The sequence below is a fragment of the Penicillium psychrosexuale genome (assembly GCF_028828465.1).
Source record: "Penicillium psychrosexuale strain IBT 29551 chromosome Unknown utg000002l, whole genome shotgun sequence".
NCBI lineage: Eukaryota > Fungi > Ascomycota > Eurotiomycetes > Eurotiales > Aspergillaceae > Penicillium > Penicillium psychrosexuale.
In genome coordinates, this window is record NW_026643187.1 from 1,166,357 (window position 1) to 1,180,327 (window position 13,971).

Consider the following 13,971-nt stretch of genomic DNA (forward strand, 5'->3'; position numbering starts at 1 on the left):
AAAAAACAAAAAGTCAAAGAGAGATAAACTCATCGACCCAAATGACGCCTAACTTCTATCTTTGCGAACTTGGGTATAAATTTAAAATGCATGGACTCATTTCTTTTCCAGTGACAACGGCTTCGGCTCATCTGAAGCCGAAGAGGAGTAACTGGTGGGTGTGCCGGTGCTACCGTCAATACTTGCTTTTGAACGCTTTTCTCGGATAGCAAGACGAGACTTGGGATAGGATGGCGGCATTGGGGCGAGATATCTGTCCAATAATTCGCTCAAAATCGGCGAGCGGACCGGTTTCGGGAGATAATTATTCATGCCAGCCTCTAGGCATTTCTCGCGATCGCCTTCGATTGCACTTGCAGTCATGGCGATGACTAGCACTTCATTTACATTTGGATCGGGATCCCGGCGCAGCTCGCGAGTCGCGTTGTATCCGTCAAGAGTGGGCATCATCACGTCCATGAGGACCACGTGGAATGGATTGCCTTCTTTGGAGCTTGCACGCAGAGCATCGACAGCTTGTTTGCCGTCGCTGTATGCGTTACACTGGAGACCAAGTCCGGTGACGAATTTCACGGCGATCTTCTGGTTGATTGGATTGTCTTCGGCAATGCACACTCGAATCTGGTCACGAGGGATTTGCGTGAGATCGCGAGCTGAGGACCGACGTAGTTCTTTGTCTGCATTTTCCAGATCTTGTGACCATGCAGTCTTGACCGCCGTCTTCTTTGGTGCTTTGTTGAAGACCAAGTGGAATGTCACGGTCGTTCCAACTCCAGATTTCGATTCAAGCCAGATAGCTCCACCGAGAACATCTTCAATTATAGCTTTGCAGATTGACAGGCCAAGGCCACTACCGCCATATGATCTTTCCGTGGATGCATCGGCCTGTGAAAATGGTCGGAAAAGGCGAGCCTTCTGTTCGTCTGGAATACCGATACCGGTGTCGGTGACAGAACATTCAAGGCGAACCCGACCTTTACCCTCACGCGCAACCCTTGCTTTAACCGTAACTGATCCGGCAGGGGTGAACTTGTAACTGTTGCTGAGGAGGTTCATGAAAATCTGGTGGAGACGAACAGGGTCGCCAAGAACAACGAGCTCTGGTGGTACCTTATCAAGATTCTCGATGGTTTCTAGGCCTCTGTCACGATGTGTGTATCGCAAAGCCCGGATGACTTCTGATATAGTTTGCTTTAAATTGAGTGGAACCGTGGAGATCTTCATTTTTCCGGCCTCGAGCTTCGAGAAATCGAGAATGTCGTTGATGAGGGTGAGCAAGGTATCAGCACACACACGAATTGATTCGACGTATTCATCTTGCTCAGTGTCAAGGTAAGTGCCCTTGAGGAGCTCCGACAACCCAATCACGCCGTTCATAGGAGTACGCAGATCATGGGAAATGTTGGCAAGGAAAATCGACTTGGCCCTTGCTGCGTCTTCCTTTAACTTCACGTTGTGCTTGGCTTCGGCCTCCGCATTCTTTGCCTTCTGTTCAGCCTCACGTGCCAATGCCAATGCACGCTTTTGGGATTCAATCATGGAAGCATTCTTGGCGCTGACCTTGCGAATTTCACGGAAGAGCAACGCGTTGGACAACGAAATACCAATTTGGTTGCAAAGCAAATGCAGGACCACAACGTTTCGCTGCGTGAACCAATTTGGTTTTCCTTCCAGATGAATGACGCCGAGAAGGCGATCTCCTTGCACGACTGGCAATGCGATAACAGACCGACCCGCGGGGAAATTTGCCAGGTAGGTCTCGCTGACGTTTGAGAATCGTTCATCTTCGAGAACGTTGTGAACAAGAACTTCTTCCTTTGTGCGCATGACATAGTCCGAGATATGCAAGGCCATTCGATCTTCCATTTCCGAGAAAGGGAGACCACCTGGGAATGATTTCTGGCCCTTTTCAGAATCACCTGCTGCGGCAATTGCAAAGCCATTGTTGTCATCGAAGTCAGTAGCAATGATGGCGAAATCAGAACCGTTGCAAGACTCCAAGATGATCTCAAGCATTTTCGTGAAAAGCTTGTCAATTTGAAGCTCAGATGACATGACTTGACTGGACTCCAGAATACTGGACAAGTCAATAATGTCTAACCCGACACTTGATATGTCTAGAGATCGTTCCCCAGCAGCAACACCGTTTTGCTCGATCCATTGTTGTCTCCTCTCATCCTCTTCCATCTGCTGGGGGACCATACACTCTTCTTGCACAACATCACGGCTGATCTCAAGAAGTGAATCAACAGTCTGACAGCCAACGTCCACAGTTTTGGACGATGTGGCCGTCTTGAGTAACCATTCATGTTTCTCAGCGAGCTGCGATGATTTGCCACTGGCGCCAATGGAGCTCCATGAAGCGATGGCATCTTGAATTACAGCACGAGCCGCCCTCTTTGCTCCACGTCTAACCAAAAACTCACCCTGCAGCTCGAGGGCCAAGGCTTCTTCAAGGGGCCAACCATGGATTTGACAGTGGTCGATTGCAGACTCGAAGCCCTGGATAGCAGCGCTATGATCATTCCGAACCTCGGCGATCAGGGCCTCTAGAATTAGAGCCCACATGCCATAATTTGTTTCTGATGCATCTCGAGCAAAATCGATCTCGGCCTTGTATTCCATGAGTGCGTCCATCTTGTCGTCGAGGTATCCTTGGGAGGGATTGTCATTATGAAAAGTGAGGATTGAGGCTGCCAGATAGAAACAAATCACGTAGGACACACGTGCAGACCAGAGCCTGTGCCTGGTGAACAAAAGTTGAGTACCTACTTGGATTGCTCTGGTGTGGTGACCGAACAGGAACAGTGGAACCATGGCAAGACCCCAGTAGATGTCACGGGGCCTGTCAGCGTTACTGGAGTGAACATCCAGATGCATCATATAGTCAGAGGTGTTGTGATTGGCGTCTGACATAATACCATCGGCAGATCGGAATTCGGTCTTGCCTTGCAGGGCGCGTGAAACTTGCTGGACTGCAATGAGACTAGCCCCACCGCGGGTATCTTGGTGCCACTTGGGAATTTCGGCAGGGGTCTCCACACAGAAAGCTTCTAGCTGTGCCATGTCTTGGCCTAGGTACAATCGAGTCATGGCCATGGATGAGATGCTGATCAGGGTAAGATACGGGTCACCCATCGAGAAAGAAGCCTCGAGAGAAGCTTCCAAGGCCGGTAGTGTTGATGCCATGGGAACACGTAAATGGCTGACGTAGAGATTATGAACGATCGAGCCTCTGCTCTGAGTCGACAATTCGGGGCAGAGCTCGAGCAGTTCTAGGGAAAGGTCGCTAAGTCTTGTGCCAAACTCGATATCTTTAAAGCGACTTAATGCGATCATGGCAAGATGGGAACAACCTATTGCGATCTGTGTGAATCCACCCTTGAAAATATGAATGTTCATCACTTCAAGCGCCATCCGATAGAATGTCAATGCATCGTCCCAGTACGTGACTGTCATCGCCTCCGCCATGACTGCGCCGATAGTCACTATAGTTGGGTCCTTGGAAACTGGCTTTTGGGCAATAGAGCTCAGGTCGGCAGTCTCGAGATAGGACTTGAGACGAAGATAGGCAGCGTCGCACTCCTCATACGTTGTAGGTTGACGAAGATGCACACCAAGCTCATCAAGGCAGGTGAGAAGTGAGTCCATCGAGCTGTGATGATCGCCTATCTGAGCGAAGATTTTGGCCTTAATGGTCCAGGCTCTCGACTTGCTTAAGGCGTCCTTGCCATGAACAAACACCTCGTTGATCAACTGGAGGGCATCATCATTGTGACCTTGAGAGGATGACATTTCCGAGGTTGTGATAAATAGCCGCATGGTTTCATCGTAATAAACGTCGGGTTTGAGGTCATTCCACATATCATCCTGAAGTAAAGCGATGCAATGGCGGAAGTACCAAAGTGCGGAGGGCCGCGCGCCAGACTGGAAAGCGGTTTGTCCGGCATCCCATAAGATCTGACGATATTCAAGGCGTCTGCTGACACGAGACTTGATAGTCCGCGACGCAAGTGCCACATGATGAGCCATCGAATAGCGACTGCGATGGTCGTGGTAATATTTCATCAGCACTTGTGAAACGATAAAATGCATCTTCTCTACATTTCGACTCTCGTTCAAAGAAAGAGCGGCCTGTGCAAGTCGTTCATTGCCGAACCTAGGAGAATCAGTAAGAGTTTTTGCTATTAGTAACCATAGATGCCTCACCTAAACTCATCGTCGGTCTTTCCCGTGTTTAAGAGGTTTGCTTGAACCAAAAACTGCAACCCAACAACTATATCACCTTCTGATTGTCTGATAAGTGTGATGTCTTGGGGTGATGTGAGATCAAAATAGTCGTCGTCATTGCTCGAATACAGAAATTCACTTGTCAAGAGCTTTTGTACCAGAGAAAAAGAGAACGGGCTGCCCAGAAGAGCTCCCCAGACCATGATTGATCGAGCGGCTTGGGGAATATCCTGAAGACGCTTGGTGAGAAATCCAAGTCCAAGCCCTTCGCCATAGACAGGAGCCACAAACTCCGTAAATATCCGGTCGAGGTCGAATAGCCACTTTGAGTCCTTCCATGAATACCAAATACAGTTTGTTCTGTAACAAGTTTCAAGCATTACCCGAACGTAGAAGGGATTTCCTCGGCTCTTCTCCTGAACGACCGCACATAGTGGCGTCAATGTTTGATCGGGTTTCTGGTGCATTGTCGCTGCTACAAGTTCCATGACATGCTGCTCTTCGAGGGGGTCAAGTATGATTCGCGTGATCGCCGGTAGATCTTCCACAAATAAAGACCTCACCTGGGCAGATGGAATCTCTTCCTTGCGGCTTGAGAGTATGAGGACACAGGGAAGCTTTGCTTTGATAATTTTCATTACCAAGTCCAAAGTTTCGTCATCTGCATGTTCGAGATCATCAAGGCAAATAGTGATGAGTTTGAAATGACACAACGTTCGCAATATCTCAAGGAATGTCTCCGTGAGCCGCATATTCTTCGAGGCGGCATTTGCCAAAAAGAAATCTTGAGAAGTCTGCCCTTGATCCAGCCCGGGGATGTTGACATGCTTGGATGGCTCACCCTTAACTGGCATAAGAAAGTTATTGGCCTTTTCAGCTGGTCTGTATTTTGCGCCAGGGGACATCAGCTGATCGGGAAGATCCAAAACTCTGTGCAGAGTAGGCCACATTGGTCGTAGGGCTATTCTAACACTGTTGTGGTAATCTGTGGTGACATCGCGCTCGGAGAAGATTTGGCGCAAAAGACTGGCCAATAGTTTTGCGAAAGGTTCAAATGGGACACGTTTGGCTCGGTCAAGACGAGTGATTGCTATGCATCCGATCTTGCGAACTGTTGGCTGTATCCGATTTAAGAGGTCCGTTTTTCCAATCCCAGAGGGACCGCTAATTGTGATCACTTCACAACGCTCGTTGCGGCGAGACTTCCCACTATTCTTCGGTTTATTCAAGGAATGCAGTGATCCCGGTTGACTAACGGTATGGTTCGTTGATTGTTGGCTGGGAGGACCGATGGAGTGGTGACTATCGCGGTCTGTGTTATGGGAAGACCGAGAATGCGATGGGCTCTTGACTCTGCTGGAAGCTGCTCCTGGGCTTTGACTATACACCTCGGGGACAATTGTATGCTTCTGAGTGGAGAACGACGTCTCACTACCCGGCACAGATTCATGACTGTTTACCTGTGCGATATGATAACTGGTGACGTTCGAAGAAGATCGAGGGGGCATATGGAAGGAGCCAGAATCGCTAGAGACAGAAGCAAACTCGAGGCTTTCGATACGGCTTTCAGAGAGAGACGAAGCCGACGTGAGAGCGTGCGTAGTACCGGGACTTTGGGTTCCAGATTTAGCCAAGGCAGCCGCCTGACGCTTATTCACCTTTTCGATGATACTGATAATCTTGTCATATTCTTGTTGCCGTCCGAACATGTACGTTGGGAGAGTGAAAAAGGAAGACACGTCTCCTTGCGCGACTTGGAAATTGCTCAATGCTTCACTGTCACCATCACCGAGCAATTTCGCAATATTGGTCAAGTCTCTCTTCACAGATGAGATTGTGTGGTAGCGATCATGAACCACCTTTTGGGTCATTTTTTGGATCACAGCCGAGAGAGCATCTGGAACATCCATTCGTTTCCCAGATACTGGCACCAATCTCTTGCCTAGTACATTTTGTACCACATCAACAGGATCGGTTCCTTCAAATGGTAGTCTTCCAACCAGCATGGACCAGAAAAAGAGGCCCAGCGCATAAATATCAGTGCGGCTATCTGGCTCTGTAGGCATCCTTCCAGTCTGCTCTGGGGCAATAAATTGCAGCTTGTACTTGGCTCCAAGCTCGCGCGAAACGGAGGACCAGCCCTCGCTGAGAACGTTATCAAACGACCTAGCACCGTTTCCGGTGTTCGCGAGCTTCACTGCACCGGTCTCTGCACAAAAATGGAACGCATCGCCTCTGATTTCGCCGTGCACTGTCTTCAGGCCATAGTGTAGAATCTCCAAGCAATCGCATGCTCCAATTGCGAAATCAAAAAAGGCTTGTAAGGAGACCTGCTCGCTGGGGGTGACATTGTTGTCTTCACCTTTAGACCCTGCGGCAAATGAGGCAGGGCCGAACGTGACCAGATCTCGCAACCTGTCATGGCCTGGAGACTCGAAAATCGCAACCAGCAGCGTCTTCGAGTGCCCGTCATCGGGCTGTAGCCTGATCAAGTCGACTGGTCGTATTGTATGATTGCAATCCGGATCTGACGATTGTACAATTGACCTAAGCATGTGAAACTCTCGTTCGAGCCGGATAATGTTCGTGGAGATTCGTGCGATAACCGGTAACCATGTTTGATCTGTCTCCAGGCTATGTTGGTTGGATAATGAAATTTCACTGCTGGTTTCGCTAACGCTCAATCTTCGCAAGGCACGGGCAGATGGTCGAGCTTCTGTGCGCGGGGAGAAGCGTGTGAGACTGGACGGTCCGGAGGAAGCGGGATTGGAGGAATTTGCAAGAGGAGTTAAAACATCCGGCTCCAGGGCATGACGGTATCCTGAGATATGCCAGTGATTGTATGTCGAGTGAAACGGTTCGATCGTCTGATCCCAGGTATAGCCAGGTAACTGACCTAATCGTTCGAAAAGTCGAGCCGGTGGAAGCGGCAAGTCGTCGCCGAAAAGAGTACTCTCCTCCATCTCTCAAGTTATTGAGTCGTGTCCGCCCGACTTACTACCATGAATACGTCCCGAGGCGATGGGGCAAATTGAGTAGTGGGTGAGTGGGGGGATGAGAATGGGACGATGGGGAAAGCGGACATGAAAGATTGCATCCACAAGATAGATTCTGCTCAGTAAAACATACAGTACAAAGGCAGAGAAGCTTCGCCTTGAGGCGTGCAAAGTGAAGACATCAAAAATCAAAGGGCCTGAAACAAATGGTAGTTTTAGAGTTGAAGATCATGAAAAGGTTGGCCTGAGGCTGATGCTTAGTCATCTATCACAAGTCCGGATTTGGGCAGCCGATTGGTTCTGGTCTTATATCTGCTAGATCAATGCTGTATGATTGAATATGATATTCCTAGGAATATGAGGGCGTTCACGTTCTGATATTGTATTAGAAATATCTCGGCTGTTGTCATCGGATATGAAGCCACAGAACTACATACATGGTTGGGGTGGTACTCTAATAAGGGACGACGACGGCATTGTATGCCCATTTACCACGCGATGTCAAGTCTTGTGGTTGTTATAAGCTTCTTTTTTCCACAGCTTAATGCTGCAATATCATATGTTCTACGGAGTAATGCTACCTAGGTACATGTGATGTAGGTCATAACCGGCATAATCTGGTAGCTTGGCAACCTACTGGTAAATCAGATGAAGTACACTAAAGCAGAGCCGTCATGATATATATAATGATCAATCATATCAAAAATCAACGAAAAGAATATCAATACTACATACGGAGTACACATTGAAGCAATTCAGAATTAGGGCTTGTGGGTACCAATGATCCACGGACCTCGGCACTGACGCCACTCAGGAACTAAAACCAGTTTAGCATCTTCCAAGGTTAAGATCTTGAGGTCTTTCTCTCCCACCTCCCTTTTCGTTATTTCGCAGAAGTCAGTCCTCAAAGTTGCCACCTTCGCACTATGAGCTCGCTGAGGGAAACTCTCGCTCTCTTGAAGGTGCTGCTGGTGCGCATCCCGCTAATCCTCAAGACCATCCTCCTCCATGGCATTCAAATGTCCCCCGTCAAGGGGAAACAGGACATGCGCACCGAATTAACCGTCGCCATTATTCGCTCATTCATGGCAACAAAAGCTCCACTTGGTAAAACCCAGAGACAAGGCATACGCGACCCTGGAGTGAAGGGCCCCATGTGGGTGTCCAAAGTGACCCTCCCACAGCCCGAGGTCGACGTGCGCGATGCGGTAATACGCGCAATTGAAGACCTCAAGACCGGCAATGAGACATACGATATCCCCGCAACTATCGCCGTCGAAGCTGAATGGACCGGTTACCGCGCCGGGGTTGGAAAGAAAACACCGGAGCCCGATCTCTCAGAAGAGGAGAAATACCACAAGCTGCGCCAGGAATCGCCGTCTGACATGACGATCTTGTATTTCCACGGAGGAGCGTATTTGTGAGTGTCGCTCGACCCTCTTACAACCGTGCGCATAGCTAACGCATCCAAAAAAAAGCCTTATGGATCCCTGCAGCCACCGCGTCCCCGTCGCACGCCTGTCCCACTTGACCGGCGCCCCCGTCTTCTCCGTCCGATATCGCCTTGCTCCTCAAAACCCATTCCCAGCCGCGCTTGTCGACGCCTTAACAGCATACCTCTCACTCCTCCACCCCCCTCCAGGCTCCCTTCACAAACCCGTGCCAGCCAACAAGATCGTATTCGCTGGCGATTCCGCCGGCGGGAACCTCTCACTGGTCCTCCTCCAAACACTCTTGACCCTCGATCGCACATCTCACACTATCCGCTTCCACGGCAAAGATGTGCCTATAGAACTGCCCGCAGGCGTCGCAACCATCTCCCCCTGGTGCGACGTGTCGCGCTCCATGCCATCTACCAGCGGCAATGCATACCTCGATTATCTCAAAGCGCCGGCTGCGCCCCCTGACGACCCAGCTGTCAAGACTCTATTCACTACTCCGGTCCATGTCATACCAGACGGTGTTTGGCCCACGTCCCCACCTCGCGCTGACATCTACTGCAACGCCAGCATGCTGAGCCACCCATTAGTATCTCCGCTCGCTGCCCCGGCTGATCTATGGAAGAACGCACCGCCTATCTGGATATCGACTGGCGAGGAAGGCCTCACAGACGAAGATCTCATTCTAGCGCGCCGTGTCTACCAGGCCGGTGTGCCTCTCGTAGCGGAATTGTTCGAGGGTATGCCGCACTGCCACGGTATACTCATGATGGATAGGCCAGCTAGCCATCGTTTCTTCGAGAGCTTTGCTGGGTTCTGTCGTGATGCTGTTGCTGGCCGGATCGTGTCCACCGGGAACCTCACCTGGTTGGGCTTCAAGCTGCAGTTGACAAAGGAAATCCCGTTTGAAAAGGCCTGTGAAGTCAGTGATGAGCAGGTTGAGGCCCTCATGCAGCGAATGACTGCTTGGAAGGTGGAGGGAGAGATCGAATTGCAGAAGCAATGGCGCGCGACAGCGCGGTTGTGAGTGGTTTTGTATGGTTTTCTTCTTTCCTTTTGCTTTATAATACCCTATTTGTATTTTTAATGATCCTCGTGACGAACCATTTCTGTGGTAGATGGGCGATAGCCCTGGAGAGCCAGTCGCGCGACCTTACACGTGTTGGGCGTTTATGGCTATCCAGAAGACTATATCACTTATTATTTTGTTAACTAGAGATTATAGCAATGAATCGCTACCCATGATTACATTATAGCATCTCAAACTACAAATTAGAATCATGATAACACATGAGTCCAGCTCATACGAGCAAAATGATGATTCGGAGCGAAACGCGCAAAGCAAATCTCTTAGGAATTTAAAAGAAACCTTGCAAACTAAAGATATTCATCATCGTCCATTATATCCTCCCCCAAAAGCTGGTCATTGTCCCACCTCTGCGGGGGCGGGTCCCGAACCGACCAGACAGGCTGCGTTTGCACAGGCTGCTGTGTATAGTAGACCTGCTGTGGTTGAGGCACAATGTTTTCAGGCGTGGGGGCTGACAGCCAAGGGAACGCAACTGGTGTTCCGTTGATGCGGATTTCGCCAACGATATTTCCAAGTTCCGGCGCGTCGTCGACGTAGCCATCCGAGAGACCCATCAATTGCGCCACGAGTCGAGAGAAAGCAACACAGAGAGCAAAAATAGGCGTGAAAATAGTCGACAGATGTGACCAGCGCCACAACATCGTGACAGTTACCCAGGGATATAAAGGCGCATCAGGCTGCAGGCAGTAACCTTCGCAGCTTTCTGATATCTCGGGATGACTATACCGGTCCCACATCAGACATTCGATGATATACCACGAGAGCGAAATGATGATGAACCAGCCGAGCTTGGTTGGCCGAAGGCGTTGGGATCGCGGGCTCCCCGTCCACAGCCGAGGGAGAGGTATCGCGGCGTAGACTCGTCCATCAGAGGGCGTGGTACCACGGCCTGTGTAGAACTCGCCTGTGTGCAAGTGTGACGACTGGCTCTTCTTGTTTAAGGAGCTTGCCTCCGACACAATGGCGGTGTCTTGTGTAACGTAATTTTCCAGGCCGTCAAGCCCTTTCTTGACCTCATCGATATGTCTCATTAAAGAGTTTAGCTTGGCATTCAATGAATCCAAATTGCCTGCATTATTTTCTTTTGAACTGCCATTTTCGAGCTGGGCGAGGACAGCCTTTTCGTAAGCTTCGTCGTCTTCCTCTATTTTAGGTTCACCTGGCCCGTCCATAAATGCTTGAAGGGACTCGATGGTATCTTCTCCGAACTCAACATCTTTGCCGGAGCTGGCATCCTCAATGACCGTCTCCAATGCGCTTTTAGGTAGATGGGGCCGCGGCAACGCGGGCCTCGACTGCTTTCCAGGAAGCGGTTCAGAAAGAGGCTCTTTCTCGCTAGTCTGCGCGGGCTTTGGTTCGTCGGGTTTCGATTTTACCTCCACGGGTTTTTTAGGAGGTGCAATATCCTTAGGATCACCCGTTATGCGTGGAGGAACGATATCTTTCGTCAGATCTTCGGGAAGCTCGACCTTCTCAGCCACCCGCTGGGTCATAGGAGTATCGATCCACGCGCCAGTTACTCGGGGGGTTTTGTCATAGACTTTGCTTTGAAACAGTTTGAGTGGCTCGGGAGTCTGGACATGCTCAATCTTGGGAGTTTCAGTCCTTGAGAGTTTGCGTAGTAGATCCCGGGAGTCGCGCTTGCTTAGGCTGGGCCTTGTGAATGACGCGTTTTTGAATACTGTGATAGGAGAATTTGGGATTGGCTCGCCACCGCTAGTAGGTGAAGTCAGCTTTGGACCAGACTGCGCTTCCCCATAGTCCTCTCGCGTTGCTTGCATATGCGGATTGGCTGTACGTTCCTCAAGCGCGCTTCTAGCAGAAAGTGCCCGCGCCGGAGAACGAGGGGAGGTACGCGTAGACTTGGGGGCTTGGGTTTCTTCCGTCGTTGGCGACCAGCGTCGGCGCGCTTTCTCCTTCTCCTCTTCGGAGATACTAGGCTGGGGAGGCTTTCTCTCCCATTCTTGTCGATAACCTGCGCGATGACCCCAACCACTGGGTACATTCGGCGAAGGAACACCGTTCATGTCAGCCTCTAGCATCTGCTGATCCACCTCAGTCTTATCCTCCATTCGTCTCCTCAGATTATCTGCCGTCAGGGCATCCCGTCCGACCTGCGCCCTGCTGAAGACCGGCGAGCGTTGGCCCGTGACCCGCTTTAGGCGCTCTTCATCCTTGGTATAGTCCCTACTCTTGCGCGCTCGATGATCGCCGAGGTCATCGCCAAAACTAGCGTCGGAGATGAATCGTCCATTGGAAGATGCTCGACCGCCGTTTGTGTACTTTGCTCGGGGGGACGGGGGGCGATTTCGGCTTCCGGAGCGTGCGCTGAATTGTGGCTCCCAGTCATAGTCGCGCACGAGATCGGCTAGAGCGTCATCTTCATCAATTCGCCTATATGAATCTTCTAGTTCTTGGGGAGGAGGAGAGGTCTGAGATATTGGCGATAACGCGTTAATCGCCTGTCGCTTCGATCGCGGGCTTGGTGTTGTCACATAGTTATATTCTTCGTATGTGGCGGACATTGCGTGTTTTGATGCGTCCCGATACGCATCGGCTAGAGATCGTGGACGAATAGCGTGTCGTGGATGCGGACCATCTTCTTGAGGGGGTGATGGGAGTTTCGCAGGTATATCGTGATGGTCGAATTTCGAGGCGCGTCGGAAAGGTGAGGAGGGTTGTCTGTATCGCGAGACTCGATTGTTTTCATCGAGAGCCATGGCTGAAATACCCCTTGCAGCCTGCAGAGGATTTACATGTAGAAAGGTAGGGGAAAAGGAGAAAGACGCGGTTCTCCTGCGCCGTGAAGAAATGACGGAGGTAAATACGCTCCCATTCCCGAATGTGGTTAGGCCGTCTGGATTTCTTTCGCATTACGTCTACTCTTCAAGCACTGACAACTTGCCATTTCAACTTGTCTTTACTTATATCTACGCTGAGGACATTATCAGGAGATAATTTTCTAACCTCGTGGTGCTCAAATGACCCTCACTTTATCTTGACATGTGACACGTTTAGTCGCCACATCCTTAAGAGCTTCGACGAAAGCAGCAAACTCACATTTTAATTAAGCCTTTCGGGAAAAACTCAAACTCAGATCATATTCAGCAATTCAGTGGAATATCCATCTATCAACCCCGCCATGGCAAAATCATCACGGCGCTCAGGTCGCGGCAAGACGCCATCCTCATCCGGAGCCTCGACACCAAGCTCCGCCTCCTCAGGCCCGATCCCACCATTCACCAAAGTTCCGCAAGCCTTGCAACCGTTCGTCGAGCAACTCTCCCCGGACGAAGTATACCTAGTGCACATCGACATCACAGCAGAGGAACTGAAACGACAGACCTTCACCGTACCCCTTATCGTCAACCTGATAGTAACTGCTATACTTGGCCTACGGGTGTACATGGGAATTAGTACGTATCCAGCACTCGTGGGAACATTGATCGGGCTCAAAAATTCCATGACTGTGGATACGTCTACCCCGTGGCCAGAAGCGGTACGAATTATCCTGTGGCGGACTGGAAATATATGCGTCGACTACTTCCTCGTGTCCCTGCTGTGGTCGTGGCCTGTTAATTTCGTCAGAGGGCCGTTGCACTGGCGTCGTGCCATCGGTTTCCTTGAGCGAGAAATCATCGTCCGCCGCAGTAACCGCAGTTGGAGCAAGGAGCTAGAGCGCAACCGGTGGATCCGCGACGACGAGGCGCGTCGCGATAAGATCGTCGCCGCGGTGACTCCCGAGCGAATCGCCAAGACTGGTTACTTGCTCGTGGACGAGGATTGGAATCTAGACTACGCGGCTATGGTTCGTGCTCATGGTCTTGTTGAGCGCACTCGCAGAACCGATGGTGTGAAGATGGATGAATTCCGCACTGCCGTGCTGGTTAACACTGATGCTGACGGTTGGTTGATCTGGCGTGTTGGGGATGATAATACCCCCACCAGCCAAAAAGACTCCGTTCAGCGCGACCAACTCCTTGCCTTCAAGGACAAGTTGGCCGATATGGGCAAGGAGGATCTCTTCCTGCGTTGGGTCGAGCTAATCCAATGGGAGAGCTCGCGGCCTGGTGGTTTCACTGTGGAACGGCAACGGTCTGCGATGATGCAAGCGAAGCAGATGTTTGAAGATGAGAACGTGGATTTCAGCCAATTTTGGCATGACATGGGTGGCATGGAAGGCGTGGAAGGATTAGACCCGGGTTCCAGTTGAGAC

The 13,971-nt window shown here is 50.6% G+C and overlaps 4 protein-coding genes across 4 annotated transcripts; 2 read left to right on the forward strand and 2 right to left on the reverse strand.

Annotated features, from left to right (window-relative positions):
• Positions 1-96: 96 nt before the first annotated feature.
• N7518_001579 (putative sensor histidine kinase/response regulator) lies at positions 97-7,193 on the reverse strand (the record flags this gene model as incomplete). Its single annotated transcript, XM_057182507.1, has 2 exons — positions 97-4,159; positions 4,210-7,193. The coding sequence occupies 2 exons, from the start codon at positions 7,191-7,193 to the stop codon at positions 97-99; spliced, it is 7,047 nt and encodes a 2,348-aa protein (XP_057043957.1).
• A 959-nt stretch (positions 7,194-8,152) lies between these two features.
• Positions 8,153-9,692, forward strand: N7518_001580 (CAZyme family CE10; the record flags this gene model as incomplete). Its single annotated transcript, XM_057182508.1, has 2 exons — positions 8,153-8,646; positions 8,705-9,692. The coding sequence occupies 2 exons, from the start codon at positions 8,153-8,155 to the stop codon at positions 9,690-9,692; spliced, it is 1,482 nt and encodes a 493-aa protein (XP_057043958.1).
• Positions 9,693-10,042: 350 nt separating this feature from the next.
• N7518_001581 (uncharacterized protein) lies at positions 10,043-12,475 on the reverse strand (the record flags this gene model as incomplete). Its single annotated transcript, XM_057182509.1, has 1 exon — positions 10,043-12,475. The coding sequence occupies one exon, from the start codon at positions 12,473-12,475 to the stop codon at positions 10,043-10,045; it is 2,433 nt and encodes an 810-aa protein (XP_057043959.1).
• Positions 12,476-12,897: 422 nt separating this feature from the next.
• On the forward strand, positions 12,898-13,968 carry N7518_001582 (uncharacterized protein; the record flags this gene model as incomplete). The annotated part of the gene is made up of 1 exon (XM_057182510.1): positions 12,898-13,968. The coding sequence occupies one exon, from the start codon at positions 12,898-12,900 to the stop codon at positions 13,966-13,968; it is 1,071 nt and encodes a 356-aa protein (XP_057043960.1).
• Between the last annotated feature and the right edge of the window lie 3 nt (positions 13,969-13,971).